This window comes from Crotalus tigris, unplaced genomic scaffold (genome assembly GCF_016545835.1).
Source record: "Crotalus tigris isolate CLP2741 ecotype Arizona unplaced genomic scaffold, ASM1654583v1 scf7180000017764.6130737, whole genome shotgun sequence".
In the NCBI taxonomy this organism is placed as follows: domain Eukaryota; kingdom Metazoa; phylum Chordata; class Lepidosauria; order Squamata; family Viperidae; genus Crotalus; species Crotalus tigris.
Window position 1 is genome coordinate 2,195,854 of NW_024096618.1, and position 19,870 is coordinate 2,215,723.

The 19,870-nt window shown below is 39.9% G+C and overlaps 2 protein-coding genes across 2 annotated transcripts; both read right to left on the reverse strand.

Moving 5' to 3' along the window:
* Window positions 1-6,274: 6,274 nt before the first annotated feature.
* Window positions 6,275-8,739, reverse strand: LOC120307093 (olfactory receptor 1019-like). The gene is made up of 2 exons (XM_039341380.1): window positions 8,266-8,739; window positions 6,275-7,235 (listed from the first exon to the last, which is right to left on the reverse strand). Exons 1-2 carry the CDS (start codon window positions 8,271-8,273, stop codon window positions 6,275-6,277), a joined length of 969 nt encoding a protein of 322 aa, XP_039197314.1. The 5' UTR covers window positions 8,274-8,739.
* A 4,277-nt stretch (window positions 8,740-13,016) lies between these two features.
* On the reverse strand, window positions 13,017-14,324 carry LOC120306997 (olfactory receptor 1019-like). The gene has a single exon (XM_039341130.1). It carries the CDS (start codon window positions 14,319-14,321, stop codon window positions 13,299-13,301), a length of 1,023 nt encoding a protein of 340 aa, XP_039197064.1. The 5' UTR covers window positions 14,322-14,324; the 3' UTR covers window positions 13,017-13,298.
* Window positions 14,325-19,870: the final 5,546 nt, after the last annotated feature.

Sequence of the window (19,870 nt, forward strand, 5' to 3'; positions counted from 1 at the left end):
TTGATGGTCCTGGCAGTAGTAGTGGAGGAAACAGGAACAACCTCTAGCCACTTGGAATATTTGTCAGCGAGAAGAAGGAAGAATTGCCCCTGAAAGGGCACAGCATAATCTATATGCACCCATGACCATGGGGTTTGAATTTCCTCCCACCTATGCACTGGGGCCTGAGGCATTTCAGGCCATTACTGTTGGAACGCTTGGCACCCATACACCTGAGCCTCGATGGCTTTATTGAGCCCAGGCCACCAAAGATGGCTGTGCGCAAGCGCTTTCATCCTTACTATACCTGGATGTCCCTCATGCAGAGAGAACAAGATTCTAGACCTCAATGAGGCTGGGATCACTACCCTACTACCCCATAACAGGCACCCCTTGAAAGTGGAAAGTTCATGCTTCCTTCGCCAGAAGCTTTGAAACTCTGTATCTGGACACATGTCAGGCCATCCTGACAACACCCAGGTCAGCATGCACGTGAGCATTTGATCAGTGGCAGTTTCTGCAGCCACATCCCTAGCATTTAGGGGAGATTCAGGCAACTCCTGAATGGAAAGAACATTAATAGCAGGAGCAGGAGCAGCCTCTATCTGTTTAAGAGGTAATCTGCTGAGGCCATCTGCATGGCCCATCTCTTTTCCAGGTTTGTGAATTAGAATGTAGTCATATTCTGACAGGAAAATGGACTATCTCAGCATACGTGGAGAAATAATATGTGGTGTCTGTTTGTTAGTGATAAATAAACCAAGCAGAGGCTTATGGTCTGTGTAGACCGTGAAGTGGTGGCCATATAAGAAATCATGGAATTTCTTTATGCCAGCCACTATGGCCAAGGGTGCAGCCAAGGCTTCTCTGTCAATCTGAGCGTAATTCCGCTCTGCAGATGACAGAGTCCTTGAGTAGTAGGCCACGGGGACTTGTGTCCCATCAGCCTTCAGATGGCTAAGTACTGCTCCCACCCCATAAGGAGATGCATTGCATGGGATGCATAAAGGCAGTTGCTCATTGAAATGTGCTAACACAGATTTAAAGAGAGCAAGGCCTTAACCTCATTGAAACTCCTGACATGGACTTTAGTCCACTGCCATGGAGCCTGCTTGTTTAAGAGCAGGTGTAATGGCTCAGCCACTGCAGCCTTATGTGGAAGGAATGCGTGATAGAAATTTAAGAGCCCCAAGAAGGCTTGCAGCTCACTTTTGGATCTGGGCCTTGGGGCCTGCTGAATAGCTTGCAGCTTGGATTCAGCAAGGTGAATGCCTGAACCCTAAGAAGTCAGTGAAAATGACTCCTATCTTGCATTTATCCTGCTTCAATTTAAGGCCTGCTTTGCAGAAATGCAGCAAGACAGCCCTTAATCTTTCTGCTAAATTTTGAGATGACTCCCCATCATCGAAGTAGGGACAGATCCCAGGAATACCATGAAGTATGCGTTCCATGACACTTTGGAATATGCCAGGGGCTACATTTACCCCAAATTGCAGTCTCTTGAACTTAAACCACCCCCTGTGTGTTACAATCATCTGGACCTCTGCAGATGCCTCATCAACAGGTAGTTGTTGATAGGCCTGTGCCAGATCAAGTTTCGCAAAAATGCACCCTCCTTTGAGGGAAGCCAGAATGTGGCTTACAACAGGCACTGGATATGCATGCTGTTGCAACACTTTATTCAGTGTGCACTTATAGTCTGCACATATGCAGACTTCCCCATTAGCCTTTAGAGGTGTTACTATGGGGGTTTCCCATGGACTAGAGTCCACGGGTTCTAAGATGGCCTGCTAGAGCAATTTGTCCAACTCTGCACCTATCTTGCTTTTGAGGGCAAAAGGCACCCTTCTAGGCTTGACCCTGATGGGCGTGATAGTTGGGTCTAAACGTAATGCAATGGGAGGTCCCTTGTAGGATCCTAGCTCTGAACTAAACACATCAGCAAACTCCTTGCAGACTTCTGCAAGGCCCAATGTTTGCAAGTTGTGCAGCCCAGTCACTTAGATTCCCAGGGCCTCGAACCAATCGTGTCCAATAAGACTCGTGCATTCACCCCCAACAACCACCACATCTAGGAAACCCTCAAAATCCTTACGCTGCACTTTGAGCATGGCCTCCCTCTTTACACTGACCTTGGAATTTTGAAAATCAGTGAGTATTAGATTCAATGGCCTGAGTTTAACTCGAAGGCCACTACTGCTGCAAATCCTTTCGAAGGTGTCAAGTGAAATGATTGATAGAGCGGACACTGTGTCCAGCTCCATCAATAAGGGAACCCCTTGCAACTTCACATTAATGCAAAGTTTTTTCTTAAGGGACTTGTGTGTCCCTGTCCTCAGAATACTCCTGCGCGATGCGCAGAAACCCACCCTGTGTTGGCTGGGGACCCTGGTACCTTTCTGAAGCAATTCTTCCCTAGGGTGGACCTTCTGGTGACTCAGACAGACAGAGGCAATGTGGCCTTGCCTGCCACATGCCCGGCAAATGGCGGAGCGAAATCTGCTCACTTGTAGCGTCCTCCGCACCCGAAGCACTGAAGAGATGCTGGGGCCTTGCCCGGACGTCCCTTTGGCCTTCTTTCAGCTGGCTGGTGAAGTCTGTCCACCTCCTCTTCAGGATCCGCTTCTGATTCTTCTTGAGCATCCTCTTGATAGATGGTAGCAGCAGCTAGAGGGTTCCGGGTGAGCTGCAAAGCCTTCACAGCACTGCCTGCTGCTTCCTCAGCTGCCACCTCTCTTAACACGTCTTGGAATGAGACCTTTTCTTTCACAAAGATCTTCTGTTGTAGGTCTCTACTTCTTAAGCCACACACAAAGTGATCGCGCAGCCTCTCTTCCAGATCCTTGAACTCACAAGGCCTGGCCGCTTGTCTTAAAGCAGCAATAAAGTCCGCAGCAGATTCACCCGGCCTATGGTCTCTCTGCTCGAACGTGTGCCTCCTAGTGATGACAGATAATTTAGGCTGAAAATGTTCCTTCAGCATCTTCTTCAAGTCAGCGTACGTTACTGACTCTACAAGTGCAGGGGCCACCAGATTTTCCGTGATGTCAAAAGCTTCCTGTCCACAGGCACACAGAAGAGTTGCTGCCTTCAGGCCGTCTTCTCTGATTTGATTTACTCTAAAGTAGTTCTCCACCCTTGCTATGTATGAATTCCATCTCTCTGGGTGGGAGACATCAAAATCAGTCAAGCGGCCAATCTTCGACATCATAAGCTTTACGGCCTTCGCTAATTGCCTCCTCTGCAAGCTAATAGTTGGGAAAGGGTCCCTTTGCCGAGTTCACCTCCAGTGACGCTGTACTGGCAGGATGAGTCACGAATGCAGGATGCTGTCTTCCCAATCATCTGGACTTCTGGGTGAGTCCTAGTTCTTTTTCTTGCTTGCAGGGATCCCACCTTCGTCGCCAGTGTTGTGTTTTCCGTTAGTTGGCAATTGACAAAGACACATGGTGAAAACAACAAGCTCTTTATTACTCTTCTCCTACAACCAAGCAAACAGCAAAAGGCATGCAGGCCTTTTATAGGGCCTGAAACCCAGACAGTGTGAACCAATAGGAATTGACCATTTTCATGCCTTGCGCATGCGCACAAGGTTGGCGTCATCCTGTCTGGTCATGGGCAGCTTTTGGATTGCCCGGGACCATTTGCAACAATTCTGAGCCTGCTTTCAGCTCTTGCAGGCTCAGGACACAGCAGTTCCAGTCAGCATAAACCTAGTTAGCATATTTCCTTTAATCACAGCTTTCAATTTAGCCATGTCAGCTAGTTCCATAATCTTCACCCTCTATTCCTCCATTGTGAGTAATGTCAAATCTTTCCACCATTGTGCAACTCTCCTTCCTTCCTTCCTTCCTTCCTTCCTTCCTTCCTTCCTTCCTTCCTTCCTTCCTTCCTTCCTTCCTTCCTTTCTTTCTTTCTTTCTTTCTTTCTTTCTTTCTCTATGCCATGCATCTCACTGATGCAGCTGCTCTGGGTAGCTTATGATATAATAAAAGTAAAAAAGAACTAGAAAACATTTAATAAATATTCTCACTGCAGTTATCATATATGAAAACAAAATTCCATTGCTTTTTCTCACTATCCAAAAGAACTACTTCTGGCTTCAATTGTATATGAATCTGTAAAATTTTCTAAATCAATGTATGTAACTGAATCCATTTTTAAGCATCTAATAAGTATGGTAGAAACTCCCTCTTGTTGTTTACATTTCCAGTCTAAATTTGAAATACCTTTATAAATTTTACAATACATCTTTTTATAAAAATTATCTTTAAGGTTGTAACAAAACTTGGAAATTTCTTCACATTACATCCAGAACAATCTCCCATTATTCCCTTTGTATATTGTAACCAATTTCAGCCCATTTTATCAAACATACTGACCCTTGTTTGTTGTCTGTTCCTTGTTTATTTGCACTGTTATTTCAGTAAAAATCACAATAACATGTTCATCATTTGTGCACAGTTCTGTTTCATATTCAATCTTTCAATATTCAAAACTAAAAATTCTTTTATCTTCATTAAATTTCTCTAGTACATAGGAAAACCACTAACAAGTATGTTCTTCTAGGCCAAATCTTCTTTTCACATCATTTTGCATTCTCCTTGAGAAAATTCTAATATGTCACCAAAAATTAACCATTTGTGTTTAGTTATCAATTATCTTCTGTAATATGCTTCTTGTGCTGAAGCTTCAAATGTATTTTCCAACTTAGCCTAAATTTACATCTATTTCATATACTCATGTTTGCTTTATCATACCATAAATAACTGATATTGATATAAGCTATTATTTGCAATAAAACATTAAATAATACCATTTCATTTCATTTTATTTTACTAAAACCTAGGTTTGGTTGACATTTTGAGGTTTTTCAGCCAAATATGGATTGCCTCTGTGGGAAGTCAGCCCCCCCAGAGAAGGAAATGTTAAAAGGACAGAATATTATATTTCCTCAAAGGATGTTAAAGAGGCAGAAAAGCATGCCCAATTTTTCTTAATAGCCCCAAGTCTCCCTCCCCCAAGCAGAAACCAGCTCTGTAGAAATGCAGATGTAAATAATTCATTCAAGAAGGTTGGAGCCCTCCAGCTAGAAGCTTAGGAAGACAAAGACACCTAAAATCTACATACCCCACCCAAACTCTAAGACAGGACATAATAGGATTAACCCACAAATGCCAAAGGGGCACACTCAGACTCAGTTCAAAGTACATGACACAGGAAATACAAAGCCTCAAACAGGAACAGGAAACAACTTCAAGAGCCCCAGAGGGTATAAAAAACCACTTCCTACATGTGCTCTCTCTCTTTTCTTCCAGAGCCATCTTTCTGTCTGGCTCTTCTCTTCAATAAACTGCAACCTTCCTTTGAAAGCAGTCACCATGTTGTTTATTCCTGGCTTGGACTGAACCTTAATGAAGACTTTTCCTTCAACATCTCAAATCTGAGATGAAGCTGCTGGGATTCCCTTTTTTCTCAATCACTCAGTCTTTGGTGGGAGGGGCCAAAGGTTGTTGTGATTGGCATGGCCAGCAAACTCTGCTGCCTCTGCTCCACTTTTTCCTGCCTTCAATCACCCATTGCATTTTGCACCCTGGCTCCAATCATCTCACCAAGTTACCTTTGTCTTGCTGTTACTTTCCTTTTCTCATGCTTGCAGCCTTCATTTTTCTTGCTCTCCAACACACAAATACAGTTTCTTCTCTTGATACACATACACCCACCAGAAGGTATTATCCCTTTGTAGCTGAAATGCTGCTGTGGTTCAGCTAATCTAATTATTGGAAATCTAAGAGGGGGGGGGAATCTAAAAGGAGAGGAACAGGAACCTTGTACTGACCCCTGGAAGACTTTCTTTCTCAAAAAAACCTAGGTGCAAATCTTCCATGAGGTACAGAAGCTCAGTATGTGACTTCAGAGCAGACAGGGTCTTTCAGCCCAACCTACCTCACAGAAAGGTATTGAGAACATTTATTTCTTTATTTGGGGGGAAATTGCTTATAGTTTAATTACAACAGAATGCCTTCCCCCTCCCCAAAAAATCAGGAAAAAGCCAGTTTGGTGTAGTGGTTAGGATGCTGGCCTAGAAATCAGGAGACTCTGAGTGCCAGTCCCACCTTAGGCCTGAAAGCCCACTGGTTGACTTTTGGCCACTTATTGTCCCTCATAAGATAGTTGTGGGCAAAAGAGGAGGGATGTATATTCACCACCTTGAATTACTTATAAAATAATAAAAGTGGGATAAAAATCTGATGAATAAATAAAGCTGTTGGTTTTTTTAAAAAAAGATATGTATTTATTGTGTCCATGCTCTTTTCCAAGAGCATCTGAAGGCATCCTTCACCTCCTTGTTTCTCAGACTGTAAATCAAAGGGTTCAGCAACGGAATGATAATAGTGTAGAAGATGGCAAGAATTTTGTCACTCACATCTTGGATGGGAGATCTACTACTTGATTTTGGTCGGAAATGTAAAATAAGGATTGCTCCGTGGAAGATGGTAACTGCAATTAGGTGCGAAGTGCAAGTGGAGAAGGCTTTCAACCTGCCTGAAGCTGAGCTGATCCTCACAATGTTGGCAAGAATATACATATATGAAACAAAAACACTTAGCACGGTAGTTGCTTCTACAAGTCCAGCCACATAAAAAATCAGAAGTTCATTTAGGCGAGTGTCAGTACAGGAGAGCAATAGAAGGGCTGTGATGTCACAATATACATGGTTGATCTCAGATTGACAGAAGGACAATGTGAAAGTGAAAACAGTATGGAGAAGGGAATGCAAAAAGCCCAGGAGATAGGAACTTGCCATCAGAAGAATGCAGACTCTGGGTGACATGAGGAGTGGGTACAACAAGGGTTTGCAGATAGCCACGTATCGGTCATAGGCCATTGCAGCAAGGAGAAAGCACTCTGCACTTCCCAGGCCTATGACAAAGTACATCTGCATAGCACACCCAATAAAGGAAATGGATTTTTTATCTTCCAGAAGATTTGCCAAAGACTTACAGGCAACCACAGAGGAGAATAATGAATCTATAAAGGACAGGTTGCTGAGAAAGAAGTACATTGGAGTGTGAAGTTGGGGGCTGGCCCTTATTAAAGCAATCATTCCTATATTGCCCACCAATGTAGCCATATAAAAGATCAGGAACACTAAAAATAGAGTGATCTTCAAGACAGGCTTGTTTGTGAAATTTATAAAGACAAAATCATTGATTTTTGTGGTGCTGTTTTCCTCTGTCATTTTCCTTCCAGACCTGCAAGGTAAAAAAAAAAAAAAAAATGTGGAAGATGAAGAAAAGCAAACATTTTTGAATAATTCATATGAGTGATTCAGAGAATTTGTGGATTCCAAATCTATGGATGACCACGAGTTTGAGTTATATAGAAGTGCAAGGAAATTTATGAAGAATATAGAATGAATTTTACTCAAAATGTAACTTGCATTCTTCTTAAGAGTCTATTTAGAAAATTAGATGGAAAAAGTCACAACAAATTGAGATCTCTTTTTGAGTTCACCAAAAACATTCTTCCAAACAGCAAGTGAAACTTAAACTTTTCTGCCTCATTTTCTTGCTGCCCAATATGCTGGGATATATTTTCTACCTTTCCACCACTTACATTGGTAGGATGGTTGTGGGTAGTGGGAACAATAGTCAAAACATGCAAAAGGCATAAGGCTTTGCATCAAAACATGCAAAGATTGGAGTAGATGGAGAGTTTATGTAAGCTTAGTTGGAAGACGTAGTTTGACCAGATACATGTTTAAACTAAATATATGTTTGGAAGCAGATTTTTAAATATACTGGGGACAGTGAAAAAAAAATACCCATAGTGGGAAATTCATTGTTACTTTTCATATATCATTAATTATTCAACTGTATGAATATAATTGTGTTTTTAAACAGGAAAGAAGGAAGGAAGGAAGGAAGGAAGGAAGGAAGGAAGGAAGGAAGGAAGGAAGGAAGGAAGGAAGGAAGGAATTAATTTAGCCCTTCCAATTATTTGTCTCTGAATTCAAGTTCAAAACTTTCTCCACATTTTTACAATTCAATCTACATGATCAAGCTATTTAGTTTATTTAATAAACACGTGTCGTAATAGGCATTTAAATGCTACTGTTGGGGCTATTAAAAATTCATTCATAAATATTACCTTTGTAATGTTCTCTTTTCTCTCCACTTCCTAAAATTAATAGAGATGAGACTTTCGGTAATGCAAGGGATTAAATGAAGTATTGATTTAATCTGAGAAACAGTGTAATACATATTCCAGAAAATTAAATACCTGATCATTTTAATGAGAATGGAGACTCCTGGGGATCCCGGTCTGATTTGGGCCACTGTTAGCTTTTTGTAGAATAAACAGAAAAGAAGCCCCTGCACAGTCCATATGAAATCCAAGTTTAGTTTAGCTCTAGCTCCTGGCAGGCTCTTTTTTATAGACAGAATTCCTACTCTGCCATTTTGAATTCACTATACAGAACCCTGCTTGTTAGATGACTGAGCCACTGGGAAGCATCATCTCTTCTCCTTTCAAAGCTCTTCAGAACAAAGGCTTTTCTTAGAAATACCCTAAGCCTCAACAATAGGGATGCTGTATCACTATACAAAATGTGTATAAAATCAATGGACACAGGGATGAGCAGACTGCCAAGAACCTCAGAGGGTCAAAACAATTCCAGAATTCAAGGTCCATAGAAGAGTTAAGGCCAGTGAGGGAGACAGCCATCACACCATTACATCATTTCCCAACGCAAAAACATTCTTACCCTGAAGCTCCCTATCAAATATATGAACTGGTGTCATAAAAGGTCTGGTTTATATGCATATCCAAGCAGAAGTGTCTTTCCCCACAGGACAAACCTCATCTCTCCAGGTTCTGGGTGCTTGGAGAACATCTTAGCATCCTTCACAGTCTCTAGAGAGGCTGTGATATTCTTCAGACTTAAAAGTGTCTTAGACTACTTAAGCTAAACTAGAGTTTAGTTAAGCAATCAGTTCTATGTGAGGAAAGAAAAAACACAGAATATATATATATGATAATTTTATTTATTTTATCCCACCTTTATATATATATATGTGTGTGTGTGTGTGTGTGTGTGTGATAATTTTATTTATTTTATCCCACCTTTATTATTTTTATAAATAATTCAAGGTAGAAAACATATATAATAATCTTTCCTTCTCTTATTTCCCCCAAGAACCCTGCTATCTTTTAATAATTTATCATTTTTTTCTTATTTTTTTATTTTTGTTGTATAACACTCAGAGTTAATAGAATGAACGGAGTGGCCTTATAAATTATTGAAACAAAGAAATGTTTACAATGAAGTTTTTGGTGTCCATGCAGTTCAAGCCTGGTAAGAAGGTCAATGTAGATAATAATAATAATAATAATGATAATGATAAAGTTGGAAGGGACCTTGGAGGTCATCTAGTCCAACCCCCTGCTCAGGCAGGAAACCCTATACCATTTCGGACAAACGGCTGTCCAGTTTCTTCTTAAAAACTTCCAGCGTTGGAGCATTCACCGCTTCTGGAGACAGGTTGTTCCACTGATTAATTGTTCTAACTGTCAGGAAATTTCTCCTTAGTTCTAGGTTGCTTCTCTTTTTGGTTAGTTTCCACCCATTGCTTCTTGTCCTGCCTTCAGGTGCTTTGGAAAATAGCTTGATTCCCTCTTCTTTCTGGCAGCCCCTGAGATATTGGAACACTGCTATCATGTCCCCCCTCGTCCTTCTCTTAGTTAAACTAGACATACCCAATTCCAGCAACCATTCCTTATATGTTTTAGCCTCCAGTCCCCTAATCATCTTTGATGCTCTTCTCTGTACTCTTTCTAGAGTCTCAACATCTTTTTTACATCATAGTGAGTAAAACTGGATGCAGTATTCCAAGTGTGGCCTTACCAAGGCATTGTAAAGTGGTATTAATACTTCATGTGATCTTGATTCTATCCCTCTGTTAATGCAGCCTAGCATTGGGTTGGCTTTTTTGGCAGCTGCAGCACACTGCTGGCTCACATTTAAATGATTGTCCACTAGGACTCCGAGATCCCTCTCACAGTTTCTACTATTGAGCAAGGTACTCCCTATACTATACCTGTACATTTGTTTTTTCTTGCCTAAATGTAGAACCTTACTTTTTTCACCATTGAATTTCATTTTGTTAGATAGCGCCCAGTGTTCAAGTCTGTCCAGATCCTCCTGTATCCTAAGCCTGTCTTCTGGAGTGTTGGCTATTCCTGCCAGCTTGGTGTTGTCTGCAAATTTGATGAGTTCCCCATCTATCCCCTTGTCCAGATCGTTGATGAAGATGTTGAAGAGCACTGGGCCTAGAACAGAGCCCTGGGACACCCCACTACACACTTCTATCATAACTTGTTCATTTCTGGGCTGATTGTGGTACCATCTATGGATAATTCAATATACACCTGGCAGAATGCCCATCAGACTATGAGAACACAGGGGAGAGAGCAAGATAGTTAAGGGGGAAAACAGACAATGGAAAAATGGGATAGGAAAGAGTATAGAGGGAATAAAGGGGGGGGGGAATAAAAAGAAACAAAAAGCAATTATTTCTGACTGTTATATTAAGAAAAAACTTTAATATATATTGTGTATATTATTATATTTAATTTTAATATATATTATGTATGCTATATATGTAATATTAAATATGATGCAATATAATTATTATATTTAATATTAATATTAAACATTTATATATTAAATATTTATGTCTCTGTGTGTTTGTGTTTCACATATATATAATACAGGTAGTCTTCAACATACAACCATTCGTTATAATTTGTGACTTATGATGGTTTCTCACACTTATCATCATTGCAGCATCCCCATCGTCCCGGGATCAAAATTCAGACCTTCACAAGCGACTCATGTTTATGACAGTTGCAGTATACCTGGGGTCATGTAATCATCTTTTACGACCTTCTGACAAGCAAAGTCAATGAGAAAGCCAGATTCACTTAACAACCATATTACTAACTTAACAACTGTAGTGATTCACTTAACAATTGTGACAAGAAAGGTTGTAAAATGGGGCAAAACTCACTTAACAAATGTCTCCCTTAGCAACAGAAATTTTGGGCTCAGTTGTGGTCGTACGTCGAGGACTATATATAATGTATATGTAATGGGAAACAGGTCTGCTACAAAAGGATTCTTGAGTCCACTGGGGAAACAACAGAAAGAGATTCTGAGTAACTACATTTAATTTACCCCAGTTGTGAGTTGAGCTGGAGAATTGCTTTGCTCGATTTCTAAGAGTCTGTTACACTACCTTAGAGCGATGATGATCTTCCCAGGAATACAAATGGTTCACACTTTCTGCCTTTTCCAGCTTTGCAGCACATCACAGCAGGTGTTCAGCTCCTTCACATATACCTACCAGAATGTGTTCTTCCTTTGTAGCTGGAATGCTGGTGTCCTCCAGCTAATCCAGCTACTGGAAAGCCCATAGGGGAAACCAAGTAAAAGGAGAGGAAGGAGAGCCTTGTACTGACACCTAGAAGATTCTCTTTTGCATAAGACACAGGTACTAATCTGCCATGAGCTGTGGAAACTTGACTTTAGAGCAGTCCATATTTTTTAGCCTAACCTATCTCACAGAAAAGTATTGAGAAAAATACTTTCCTTGACAGCGGGGAGCAGAGAGAGAGAGAGAGAGAGAGAGAGAGAGAGAGAGAGAGAGAGAGAGAGAGAGTGCAAGTGCCTCTCTCTGTCTCTATCTCTTTCTGCAAATGGCAGAGGAAGCTAGGAGCCGCAGGAGAAGGCTCAAAGAGCCAGATGCTGCTCCAGAGCTGTGGGTTGCTGACCTGTGACCTAGGGGGATGCTGCTTCCAGAGCCTAATAAAGCAAGACGAGGTTGTGTTCAGTTCCTCGAGTTCAGTAATCTAATGGGGCTATACTGCAAATTCAACTTCAGAAATGGCTTGATAGCTGAACTTAGTATTACGGTTATACAAACCCAAAGAGTTACAATTTGAGCAGTAGGGAGAAGGTAAGAAACTAGATCAAATTTTCTGCTCATTCATTGGATGATAAATGAGAAACAAGCCCTCAATTATCTTCTATTTACATGTTTCATAGTTTATCCAGCCCCATCATGACAAAACAACAAAATTCTCACATCACAGAACACTAACAAGGATATCTTTATCACCCCATTTAGAATTAGGTGGTTTTAAAGCCCAAGAAGAAAAGATATTTTTATTTCCCCCTTTCCAAAAATGTATTCCTAGGAAAAATCTACAAGGAGCACACCTGCCAAAGCTGACTTGCTTTCTTCATTGCCTGCATCAACTTCCAGCTTGCAGTTTGTCAAACAGAAATGGGCGGGGGGGGGAGGGGGAGGTGTTGGTAAATTCCTAGGGTGGGGGGAGGCTAAGGAATGCATGAGAGCCTTCTGCTGCCAGAGAGGAGATACCCACCAAGGCCAAGTTCTCAGAGCTACCACCTAGAGTAGAATGTTTTCCCAAAATAAAAGCATTGAGTGTAATTGGTGGACATTGAACTGTGGGCAGCTCAGAGGTGAAAAGGGGGTTTTACCCATGTGGGTTTTCACAGAAAAACCTCAGAGTTGACTTTGCTTAAGCTGTGCCTAAATGGACTTTTCCATAAAGCTTTACTCTTGGTAATTCCTAGGTGTCAGGAGTTTCTTTTCTTGGATGTGCCAAATGGGACAGTTGACAACATGTGTCACGTAGAATGGAAATGCATGAAGAATGTTAGAGGATCCACCAATTGATTTCACAGCTCAGAGTGAAGATATACATAGATTGATTTTTAAGGCTCCCTCCTAATCAAATGACTCTGCATAGGACTAAAAATATCAAAATAACAAATCCATAAAAATCATTTTTATTTTATATTAGCAATTAGACAATTAACTATAAAACACTCATAAACTTGGTGGCACAGTGGTTAGAATGCAATATTGTAGGTTGACTTTTCCCACTGCCAGGAGTTTGATCCTGACTGGCTCAAGGTTGACACAGCCTTCCATCCTTTGGAGGTCAGTAAAATGAGGGGCCCAGATAGTTGGGAGCAATATGCTGACTCTATAAACCACACAGAGAAGGCTGTAAAGCACTGTGAAGTGGTATATAAGTCTACATGCTATTGCTAAACATGAACCCATGATCTCTTGGCCTTGTGCCTAGAGAGAAAAGAGATCTTCAGAGGAGAGCCTAACACTTTGTCATCAAGTACACGGAAAGAAGAATAGTTGAGAATACAGTGAATCATTTATAGCAAAGAACATTCCACTTTTATATTTCAGAAAAAAAATTACAGATTAACTACAAAACCATGGCTCTTCTAAATTAGGAAAGCTGTTGCTTTTTTTAAACAAAAAAAATCTAGTTATTTTGACCCAGGTTCTTCTCCAAGAACTTCTTAAGGCATCCTTGACCTCTTTGTTTCTAAGGCTATAAATCAAAGGGTTCAGTAAGGGGATAACAATTGTGCAGAAAACAGCAAGAATTTTGTCACTCATATCTTGATGAGGTGATCTGTTGCTAGATTTTGGTTGGAAGTGTAAAATAAGGACTGCCCCATGGAAGATGGTGACTACAGTGAGGTGTGAAGTGCAAGTGGAGAAAGCTTTGATCCTGCCTGTGGCAGAGTGAATTCCTATTACAATGTTGGTGAGAATGTATACATAAGAAATTGCTACACTCAGGATGGTGGTTATTTCTACAAGCCCAGCTACATAAAAGATCAGAAGTTCATTGATGTAAGTATCAGAACACGAAAGTGATAGCAGTGCAGTGATGTCACAAAAAAAGTGATTGATAACTGAACCATAAAATGAGAGTTGGAAAGTAAAAATAGTATGTATAAGAGAATGAAAAAGACCAAAAACATAGGAACTTGCCACCAGAAGAATACAGACCTTGGGAGACATGAGGACAGGATACAGCAAGGGTTTGCAGATAGCTACATACCGGTCATAAGCCATTGCAGCAAGGAGAAAGCACTCTGCACTCCCTAGACCTATAAAAAAGTACATCTGTATTGCACATTCAGTATAGGAAATTGAGTTTTTATCTGCCAAAAAGTTCACTAACATCTTTGGAGCAAACACAGAAGAGAAGCATGCATCCAGAATGGATAAGCTGCTGAGAAAGAAATACATAGGGGTATGGAGACAGGCACTGGTTCCTATTAAAGCAACTATTCCTAGATTTTCAATCAAAGTAGTTACATAAATGAGAAAGAATATTAAAAAGAGGATGATCTGCATTTTAGGAATTCTTGTTAAACCTACAAATATGAAGTTCTTGACGACTGTGGTGGTGTTTTCTTCAAACATCATGTCCAGATTTTTTTCCCCATATCTGCAAAAATCCAAAGCATAGATAAGGAAAAGCAACTTTTGTTTTTGTACAACACAAAATGAATGTACAGAGTTTATTGCCATCAGTGAGTAAAGATAATTGAATAACATGATAGAAATCTTTTGGCAATAAATCTTCCCAAATGAATAACTATGTTAGTTTACTGCTTGCAGGCAGCAAAACCAATAAGTAATTTTGAACTAGCTTAAGAATTTAACAATTGTAACCTTCTTGGTATATACTGCTATAAATATTTGTACAACCTCCAGTTATTCAATACTGTGTCACCTGGGTCTCCCTCCTTATCTGCTCCTTCTTCTTCCATCTAACTATCTTTTAACCGTATTCTCTTTTCAGCCAATCATAAAAAGTTCTCCAGATTTCATAGTAGTCTGACTCTGTCTTATCTTTAATTGTCATTGTTAGTCTATTCATTTCTGCACATTCCAGTATTTTCCCAATCACCTCTCCCTCGGAGGGGGGGGGGGGCTTTCAGTGCTTTCCAATTTTGTGCAAACACAATCCTGGCTGCCGTAATTATATGAATAATTAAATATGTTTTCTCTTTATTGTATTTCCCTGGTAGAATACCCAACAGGAATGTTTCTGGTCTTAGTTCTATACGTTGTTGTATCATCGTTTCTATCCATGTTCTAATTATATTCCAATATGTTTTAGCTTCTACACACGTCCACCACATATGGTAGAAGGAACCTGGTATCTGGTGACATTTCCAACATTTCATAGACCTGTCCTTAAACATTTTAGCTAATCTTTCTAGAGACATGTGCCATCTGTAAAACATTTTATACATATTTTCTTTATACGCAGTCACCATTGTCAATTTATAGTTTCTTTCCCATAGTTGCTGCCATCTATCTAATTCAATTGTGTATCCAAAATTCCTTGTCTATTTTATCATTGTCTCTTTCACTTGTTCCTCCTCTAACTCCATATGTAATAGATAACTGTACATTTGTTAATCCATTTTTCTTCCGTTCCTGTGAGTATTTCACCTAACTCTGTTGTCCTCAAATTAACACCATCTACTTTAACATCTTTTTCATATCTAGATTGTATTTGCGTTCTCATGTACCAATCCATCTTTATTCCTTGTTCTTCTAATTGTTGTTTGGTTTTCAACTCCCCCATATCTGCTAGTAAGTCTTTATATCTTATAATGTTTCCCATGTTAAACATATTGGGGTGTATTAGCGCCTCCATAGTTGAGAGCCAATTTGGAATCTTCAAATAATGCTTTCTCTTTACTTTCTCCCAGACCACAAATAAAGAATTCCTTATAAGGTGTCTCTGGAAATAGTTATGTATTCTGTTTTTTCCATACGATATGAAAGCATGCCATCCCAACTGTAAATCATGTCCCTCTAATGTCAGTAATCTTGTATTCCTCAGTAAGATCCATTCTCTCATCCATGATAATGCTGCAGCCTGATAAATAGAAGTATTAATGTAAGAGAAAATTAATCTTATTGTATATAATACAGATAGGGAATTTTGGAGAGAGGAATTGCTCGGACATTACCCCTGAATTTTATCTGAAGAGGGATGAGAGGGAAGAAAGGAGAGGAGAGAGAAAAGAGTAAAGGAGGGGAGAAGGAAGTAGGAAGGTTGGAGGAGAAGAGGAGAAGTGGGGAGAAAGGGGAGGAGAGTGATGAAGGAAAGAGAAGAGGAGAGGAAGAAGAGGGAAGTAGGGAAGAGAAGAAAGGGAGAAAGAAGGTAGAGAAGAAGGAGTGTAGATACAGTGAAAGGGGAAATGGTCGAGCAACACCAAAAGTCATGTGTATGTATTTATTTCATTTTATTAAAAGTATCTTATATGCGAATGTAAAAAGAATGTATGTTAACATCTGATAAATATCATGATATATGTATGGGGGAGAGTTTGGAAAAATAAAAAAAATATTTTAAAAAAAAGAATTTAACAATTGTATTTAATGTACAACCTGATCTGCCTCAGAATTAAATACTCCTGGAGCAAATTTATATTATATAATTGAATAAATATACAGGATTGTTCGTTAATGCTTAAAAACAATTCTGGACTATTATTGGCATGATGCTATCCCTTAAGTTTATGGCGCTGTATTCATCCTGCTATTTAATACAAAACCAACCCTAACCCTAATACAACACTATCTATAGTTTTGGAAAGAGAAGCAAAATCTCCATGCTTGACAGCTATTCAGAACACGTGCTGGATTGAAAACAGAATGAAAAACAAGGGCAAAGGGGAAGACCCTGACTGGAAATGGAAAGGGAAGAAAATGGATATTTTAAATGAAGTAGTTCTGGGAAAAATCAATGGAACTGGATTGTACATAGTCTAACTAATCATTTTAACCTCCCCATATCATACTGTTGTAAAACAAGATGACTTGCTGTATAATAGTTATTTAAAGTTGTTCTACCCCTTTAAGTAATTTCTTTCAGGTTAACAGCTAAAATAACCAAAACTAACATAGTATAAATAAGGTGACCAACTTTTTTACAGTGAAAAGGCGGACACAAATAAATTGAAGAAAAAAATATTGTAAATAAAAGAAACATTTTATTTATTGCAACAATAATACAGAATACACTATAATATGATAAATGCATAATAAAAAACATTTCTAACAATAAGATTTTATATTGTAATTATGCTTACATGCTGCACCCCCACCTGCAGCCTCCCCGCCAGCACTGCTGCCCCGCCGTGTAGAGCGGGTCCCATGGCTTCTAAATCACCAGCTGTGCCAGCTCCAGCCCCGGGGGGCAGCCCGCCGTCAACACATCCCGCCTGCAGTCACCCCGCCTGCAGCTGCCCTGCCAGCATCATCACCCACCCTGCACAGCCCCGTGTAGAGCAGCCCTGTAGCTCCCACAGCATGGGGGGCAGCCGGCCACTGCCGCCCCTCACACCCCTGCCCGCAGCAGCCCCACTGCCCCTGCCTCTTGCGCCTGCAGCCATTATTGCCCTAGCAGGGCCAAAGATCAAGAGAAAGTTACCGTGGTGTCGCCACTCCAGTCTCCTCCAGGTATCTTCAGGACAAACTAGGAGATGGTGTAGTTGGGTAGCAGGGAGGGGTGCAAAGTTCCTGCCAATTCGCCTTCGCTGCAGACAACTTACATGTGCAAAGTTTGCCGGTCGGGTGTTTTGGCACGCTCAGCAGCAATTCCTATTGGCTTTTGAAAACCAATAGGGGGAGTAGCACGGCTCATGCAAAAGTTGAAAAAAAAACCATCAAAAAAGGTGCTGTAACGCCGTTCTGAGCGTTCTATGAGAAGAAAAAAAAGCCCTGCAGATTAGTCTTTAAATATCGAAAAGGAGAATATGTAGGAGGACACTTTTTGAGGGAGGACAGAACTCACAAAAAGAGGACTGTCCTCCCTAAAGGAGGACGGTTGATTCTTAGTTTCTATAATCTATCCTATCTAATCATCAAGGCCATAAATCATAAATTCAATTTTTTTTTGTTTTATGCTAAAAATCCATAAATGGTTTTTAATCAGCAATAAACATAGATATTGTCTTTTCTCCGATCAAAGAATTTAGCCATCTCAGCAAGCTCCATTATCTTTATCAACCAATCCTCCATTGTGGGTATTGCTAAATGATTCCATCTTTGTGCACACAATAATCTCGCTGCAGTTATCATATATAAAAACAAAGCTCCATTACTTTTTTTCCAACTGTATGTCCATCAATCCCAAAAGAAAAACTTCTGGTCTCAATTATATATTAATCTTTAAAATCCTCTGATCAGTGTCCTTTCCAACTTCCTCATTGGCTCAAGGAGGCGATTCGTTCAAAAAGGTTAAGAATCACTGTCCTAGATCACTTTTAAAGTGAAGATCCCTTCGTTCTTGCTCTTTCTACTTGGTAAGATTGTGTTGATCCAACAGATTCCCTTTTGTAATTTCCAATGATTTTTTTTTCTCCAGAACTCTGGCATTAACTTATATTTCTTGCTCTTTCCTCATCACTCCCAACATGCTATATAGCTTTCTTTACAGAGTGAGCAGCAGTTTAAGAAAGCTTACAATAAGGATATACCTCTACACACTCAGGTCCTCCAGTACCTGGAAAAAAATAATCTGTATTCCTTATTATATTTTTGAATAAAACACAGTATTCAATTTAGAACCTTGCACTGATTGAATGGTAGTATGCAGGAGCTGCTGCAAATGAGAGTCTGCTGAGATCTTGTCTTTAAGATTTTTTTTTTATATTTAACTTACACCTATGATAATATGTTTAAAGTACGGGGACAGAGTTTATAGAATGAAGCCAGATGATAGATAGATAGATAGATAGATAGATAGATAGATAGATAGATAGATAGATAGATAGATAGATAGATAGATAGATGGATGGATGGATGGATGGATGGATGGATGGATGGATGGATGGATGGATGGACGGACGGACACAGAAACAGAGATCAAGGCACTATTTTAATCTGAATAAAAGTCAATTTTTGCAACAGAAACATTGCTAAAAGCATCATCAATACCAGACTGCAAATCTGTTTTCCCAGACCACACCTTTTAGACCAGGAATTGAACTACCTTATCTACTGATTCATAAACCATCTTGCCAGAGGAACACTTAATTTGCTAATCCCCATGCAGGACATCTGTGCACTTATCCAACAATTCAGAGCTTCCACAACCTTCTTGGTATTAGTTGAAATAGAAAGACAAAATTGACTATCAACATATTGAAGAGAGCATTTTTCAATATCAAATTGTACAAACAGAGAAGCTCCCAGTTGCTTTATGTCTGGATGGATGATTTACCTGCTAATATAATGACAGATGATCAGACCAAAACAAAGCTGACTCCAATTTCAATTTTATCACTAAAAATAGGTTGACATTGTTAAGAAACATGGCCATCTCGGTGTTTATACCTAGTTGTTAATCATTTACAAACATCTTCAAAGCATTTAGTCCAACACCAAACTCTGGAGCATCCATCTTGCTAGTATGAAAATGATCCATGTATTCCTCCTATATGGTTTTCATAAATTCCTCCTATATGATTATTATAAATTCATCTCTCACTTGACAGTTTGTCCATGATGTCTGTCCTATTCCTCAACCATGAAGATAGAAGCAAAGAATGCATTCAGTTCCTCTGCTATTTTCTTAACCTCTTTTAGCACACCTTGAATACCTCAATCATAACCATTTAGGGCAGTGATGGCGAACCTTTTAGAGACCGAGTGCCCAAATTGCAACCCAAAACCCAATTATGCATCATCAAGTGCTGGGTGGGTGTGGCCCATTGGGTAGACATGGCTGCAGTGGTAATGGCAGACTGGGTGGGACTAAAAAGTTCAATCAATCAATTCCAACTTTGCAAGATCCTTTTTTTCCCCGTGAGAAGTTGAAATTGACTGATTGATTGAACCTTTTTTTTTGTACACGGCGGCAGAGGCCTAAAGTGAAAAGGTTTTATAAAACCCAGCTGAAGGCCTAGGACTGGGGCGACGGTGTGCGTGCCCATAGAGAGGGATCT